This window comes from Ochotona princeps, chromosome 16, assembly GCF_030435755.1.
Source record: "Ochotona princeps isolate mOchPri1 chromosome 16, mOchPri1.hap1, whole genome shotgun sequence".
In the NCBI taxonomy this organism is placed as follows: domain Eukaryota; kingdom Metazoa; phylum Chordata; class Mammalia; order Lagomorpha; family Ochotonidae; genus Ochotona; species Ochotona princeps.
Window position 1 is genome coordinate 9,191,355 of NC_080847.1, and position 6,000 is coordinate 9,197,354.

General features: G+C 57.9%; 1 protein-coding gene across 1 annotated transcript; it reads left to right on the top strand.

Moving 5' to 3' along the window:
• The first annotated feature begins 2,381 nt into the window (after positions 1-2,381).
• Positions 2,382-5,371, top strand: LOC101521949 (chymotrypsinogen B-like). The gene is made up of 7 exons (XM_004584034.2): positions 2,382-2,433; positions 3,346-3,449; positions 3,536-3,615; positions 3,905-3,983; positions 4,283-4,463; positions 4,680-4,813; positions 5,165-5,371. The coding sequence occupies exons 1-7, from the start codon at positions 2,382-2,384 to the stop codon at positions 5,324-5,326; spliced, it is 792 nt and encodes a 263-aa protein (XP_004584091.2). The 3' UTR covers positions 5,327-5,371.
• Positions 5,372-6,000: the final 629 nt, after the last annotated feature.

The following is a 6,000-nucleotide window of genomic DNA, read 5'->3' on the forward strand; positions in this document are numbered from 1 at the left end:
AGCCATAGTTTTGCATGGACTGGTATTTGGTGGTCAGCATTGTTCAGTGATTGCAAGTTTTTCAAAGGAAGAGTTACTGTCATTGGGAATATTTACGATTGATTCACGTCCTAGAAGCTCAGTGGGTTTAACCTGAAGCTACCTAAGCAGCGATTCAAAGAACCAAAACCCCAGAGCTGCCTGGCCGGGCGGCCAACAGGAGGAGTCTGGCACCAAATGGCACACTGGCCCCCTGGGGACAGTTTACCACGTGCACGTGGTGGCTGGCGTCTGGGATCCAGGCATGAGACGCCCTGTCCTGAGACCCACCAGCAGCCGGGAGGCTGCTGGAAGTTTAAACTCCCAGGCCCAAGGTCGCGCCCCTCCCCAGTCCTATTCACTGCCCAATGAGCGTGTGTTCATTTTTTTTAGTTTATTTTTCATTTATTTGAAAGGCAAATACAGAGACCAGCAAGTCTTTACTCCCCAACTGCCCACAGCAACCAAAGCCAGGAGCCAGGAGTTTTTCCTGGGTCTCCCACACGGGTGCAGGGACCCACAGACGTGAGCCATCCTCTGCTGCTTTCCCAGGCTCATTCGCAGGGAACTGGATGAGAAGTGCAGCAGCTGGAATTCAGACTGGTGTCCCTATGGAATTCTGACACCACACGCTGCAGCTTTATCCATAGTGCCAGTCCACAAGATCAAATTTATAAATCAAACACTGGGAACTAGCACTGTGGCAGGGCTGGGGTCATGAATTTGTGGCAGTGTGTGCTCCGTGGACTGGCTTTTGTCCTGGCTCAGCCTATGTGTCTGCTGCTGCCACTGTCCCTGAGTGTCCACCCCCAATGCCATGCCCCAGTGACCATGGCCATTCCCTTTTATCCATTCTTATTTTCTTTTTTTTTTTAAGATTTATTTTTTTAAAGATTTATTCATTTTTTATTACAGCCAGATATACAGAGAGGAGGAGAGACAGAGAGGAAGATCTTCCGTCCCATGATTCACTCCCCAAGTGAGCCGCAAAGGGCCGATGCGCGCCGATCCGAAGCCGGGAACCAGGAACCTCTTCCAGGTCTCCCACGCGGGTGCAGTGTCCCAATGCATTGGGCTGTCCTCGACTGCTTTCCCAGGCCACAAGCAGGCAGCTGGATGGGAAGTGGAGCTGCCGGGATTAGAACCGGCGCCCATATGGGATCCCGGTGGTTTCAAGGCGAGGACTTTAGCTGCTAGGCCACGCCGCCGGGCCCGATTTATTTTTTTTAATTTTTATTGGAAAGGCGGATATACAGAGAGGAGAGACAGGAAGATATTCCGTCCGATGATTCACTCCCCAAGCGGCAGCAACGGCTGGAGCTGAGCCAATCTGAAGCCAGGAGCCTCTTCCTCCAGGTCTCCCACACGGGGGCAGGGTCCCAAAGCTTTGGGCCGTCCTCAACTGCTTTCCCAGGCCACAAGCAGGGAGCTGGCTGGGAAGTGGGGCTGCCGGGGTTAGAACCGGCGCCCATATGGGATCCCGGGGCGTTCAAGGCGAGGACCTTAACCACTACGCCATCACGGCGGGCCCCCTTTTATCCATTCTTACTGGCTGAGCAACAGCCATGGCTGTCCCCTCCTGGGGACACTGCTTACCCAGGAGCCTCCGTGCTGGGACTGCATGTGGCTGGGTGGGCAGGACCTGTGTGCAGGGAGCTGAAATGTCCCTTGGCCTCCCCTCCTGCCCCACGTCCCTGGGGTACTTGGTGACATTTCTGGGATGAGAATAGTGTTTGCTTCCTCAGTGACTCTGGCCACATGCATCAAAGCTCCATTTACTGAGAAGCTAAAAATGACATAATTCTCTCTCCCCTGAGAGAGCAGGGACAGCCCCTCAGTGAGTCAGTGTCCTGTGGCCGACAATGGCCACCGGTTAGGGCGATTTCTCGTCACCCACACAGTGCTTGGCTGGGCCTCTGGTGAGCTGACCCTCCACACTGGTCCCCACTACCCTGCACTCCTTTGCTTTTCCAGGCAATCTGCGTCAAGCATTCTGCTGAGAGCCAAGGCCCAGGATCCCATCCCAGGGGTCCTGACACAGAGAGATAGTGTGAGGCCTCTCCAGCCTCCACCAGCAGGGCGGCAGGCTCCTGGCCTTGCTGACGGGCTCCGGACTCTGGGGCCCTGGGATGAGCAGGTGTCCTTTTCCCAGAGTCTGCTGAGGTGTTCCAGGCTGAGGGCCAGGCTAGCCCGTATGGGACCACTTATCGCCCAAGGTCCCTGGATAACAGGGGGCAGGGCTCTTTCCAGCATCCTTGGTGGGGTGGGGCCTCAGGTGCTGGGTGGGGTTTGGGGAGTCCCCCCAGGTTATAAAAGATGGCCCAGCAGGCGAGCTGCATACCTGCCCGACTGACTGCAGCACCATGGCTTGCCTTTGGCTCCTCTCCAGCTTCGCCCTCCTGGGGGCTGCCTTCGGTAAGTGCTGGGGCCAGGGAACTAGCACGGAAGTCCCTGAGCTCCTGGTGAGAGTCAGTCAGGTCCCAGTAGAGAAGCTGTGGAGTTAGGGCCTGAGGACCCTGGGGCTTGGCTCAGGACCGCTGAGTCTCTGCCCTGCCCTGGATCCAGTGGGGTGCTGGGGGTAGTGTGTGGCCAAGGGGTTACTCACCAGGCACTAAGAGAAACAGCAGCGCTGTCTGTGCTTAATGTGCTAAATCTCATTAAGATTTAGCGAATCTCGCTTCAGACATTGCTTTGAAATTCTTATTTGAGAAACAGAAGCATACTCCCACCCATCTGCTTGGGCATTGGCAATTTCCAAATGTCCGAAAGGGTTTGGACGTGGCCAAATCCAGGAGTGAGGGGTCAAGCGAGGTCGCCCACAGGGGTGGCACCACTTGTGGTATGAGACAGAGTCCTTTTATTACATTGGAAGCCCAATCTGCATACAATGAATGTTTGGGGAGACTGACAGACAGGAAAACTGAGAATTTATTAGAGCTCCACAGTGGGACATGGGGCACTCCATCCTCCTGGTGCTGTGCCAGTGCTGGGGATTCCCTAGGACTTGGGGTTACCGAGCCCCGGGTCAAACAGAGGAGCTGTGTGCTCTACACTTGGCATTCTCCCCATTTCAGAGACGGGGACACTGAGCCTCAGCACAGCTGTGCCTGGTCAGGGTCCCAGGGCAGAGTGTGGGCCTGGAGGCTGAGCTGCAGCCCTTGATGGCCTGGCCTCATTTCTGCTGCTGGCAGCACGGTGACCCTGGCAGGGGCCACATAGCTGTGCCCAGGATTCCTGAGTCTGAAGGTTGGAGGGGTGGATCCGGGCAGTTTGCAGAGAAGGTAACTGGGGTACAAAGAGGTGAGCTCTTCTCCACCCCGCCCCCAGGCTGTGGGGTCCCCGCCATCAAACCTGTGCTGAATGGCCTGTCCAGGATTGTCAATGGAGAGGACGCTGTCCCTGGATCCTGGCCCTGGCAGGTGTCCCTACAAGTAAGAGTGGGGTTCTGGGAGGGAGATTGGCAGTATGGGGGTGCTGTCCAGTGGGGAGCCCTGACCGCCCCCTCTCTCCTCCCCAGGACAGCACCGGCTTCCACTTCTGCGGGGGCTCCCTCATCAATGAGAACTGGGTGGTCACTGCTGCCCACTGCGGGGTCAGGTGAGGGTTGTGGGCATGGGGTGGGGGAGGGAAGTCACCTAGGACAACTCCTGTAAGCCCTCCATTCACTGATGTCCTTTATTGGAACTCTGGAAAATGCACTCTGCCCAGGGTCCTGTAGCAGGACCGTTGCCAAGGTCACAGCTACTGCTGGCTGCAGCTGTCCTGCGCGCATGTGCCTGAGCACATGGTGGGGGGTGGGGCAGGTGCACGTGAACACACACGTGTCTGCTGGCCCCGGCGCCCTCCCTGGTGGTGGACATCGGCCCTTCTCTTTGGTGCTGTGCAGTACCTCCCACTTGGTCGTGGCTGGGGAGTTTGACCAGGGCTCCAGTGAGGAGGCGGTGCAGGTGCTGAAGATTGCCAAGGTATACCGGGATCATGCTGGCTAGGGCAGGGAGGGTCAGGGGGTGAGGGGTGTGTAATAAGGAGAAGACCCTCTGGGCTAAAGGGAGGAGGGCCTGGGGTGGCCTCAGAATGCTCCTTTCGGGGCCCCTGTGGTCTATTCCTCCTTCAATGGGCCGCCAGAGGCGGAGTTTACCTCTAACCACCAGCCCTGGTGTCAGCCCCCACCCCCGGCGCCAGCCCCCACCCCCGGCGCCAGCCCCCACCCCCACCTGCAGTCCTCCTTCAGGGCCTCACCCTGCATTCCTGTGTCTCTGCCCAGGTTTTCAAGAACCCTAGCTTCAACATTTTTACCATCCGCAACGACATCACCCTGATCAAGCTGGCCACCCCCGCCACCTTCTCTGATACCGTGTCTGCCGTGTGCCTGCCCGAGGCAAACGATGACTTCCCGGCCGGCACACTGTGTGCCACCACGGGATGGGGCAAGATCAAATCCAGTGGTAAGACAAACTGCCCCCTGCCCCAACCCTGGTGTGACCCCTGCTCCACTGGCAGCCTTGCCTGGAAGGGAGGCTGCCCAACAGGCTGGAAGCAGCTGGCATATGCAGGGCACAGGGGGGCATGTGGGGACACAACCTGCGCTACAGCTGTCTGAGGCCCAGCTGCACCCTGGGGAGCACTGAGGGGCCCTAACCTGGCCCCCTGTGTCCCTACAGCCACTACAACCCCTGACAAGCTGCAGCAGGCTGTCCTGCCGCTCGTGTCCAAGGCTGACTGCCAGAAGTACTGGGGCACTCGGATCACCGACGTCATGATCTGTGCCGGCGCCAATGGTGTCTCCTCCTGCAATGTAGGCAGTACAGCCGCGGGGCTCCCCACCCCTCAGCCCCCTTAGCTTCCCATTGCTCCCTGCCCACTGTGCCCAGGAAGGCCAGAACCCAGGCTGTCAGAGTCCCTGGGCTGCTTGACGCCCAGCGGCCTGCAGCGACTTGGTCCTCCCCAAACCCCGGGAGCTGCAGGTGCCCCAGGGAGGCTTAGGGACAGGGAGACAGCTGCCCCATCCCGGGAGTAGATAGTAGAGCTACAGGTGTGTGCCCTACCATCCAGGTGTCTCCCTATTCCTCCCTCCCTGCCAGGGTGTCCTGGGCCCTGGCACCCATTTCTCCAGGACTGGAGACAAGGCTTCCTCTCCCTCCTGCAGGGCGACTCTGGTGGCCCCCTGGTCTGCAAGAAGAATGGCGCCTGGACCCTGGTGGGCATCGTGTCCTGGGGCAGCAGCACCTGCTCCACCTCCACCCCTGCCGTGTATACCCGTGTCACCGCCCTCATCTCCTGGGTGCAGCAGATCCTGGCAGCCAATTGAGCCTGTGGGCCTTGCCAGTCCATGCCAAGTCTCCAATAAAAACATCTGTTCAGAAGCACCCACTGCCTATGTCTCTGTGGCTCGGGGAGCTGTCCCTGTCACTAAGCAAGGGGCTGCACTGCTGTTAGCCTCCAGCCAAGTGACCAAGTGACCCTTCCTCTCTGCCCGAGACTTCCCTGGGTGGGGATTCAGGTCAGCACCACCATAGGAGCCTTCTGGCAGGCAGCTGTGCATGGCTAAGTTGACCCAAGCCAAATGAAAGCAGAGGGGGAAAGCTGCTCATTATACAGAACGCTGTGGGCATGCATTTCTTTCTTTCTTTTTTTTTTTAGATTCATTTATTTTTATTGGAAAGGTGGATATGCAGAGGAGGAGGAGAGACAGAGAGGAAGATCTTCCATCTGATGGTTCACTCCCCAAGCGGCCACAACGGCTGGAGCTGTGCCGATCCAAAGCCAGGAGCCAGGAGCTTCTTCTGGGTCTCCCACACGGGTACAGGGTCCCAAACCTTTGGGCCGTCCTCGACTGCTTTCCCAGGTCAAGAGCAGGGAGCTGGATGGGAAGCAGGGCTGCCGGGATTAGAACTGGCGCACATATGGGATCCCAGGCACGCAAGACGAGGACTTTAACCACTACTCTATCGCACTGGGCCTGATACATTTCTTTCTTTTTTT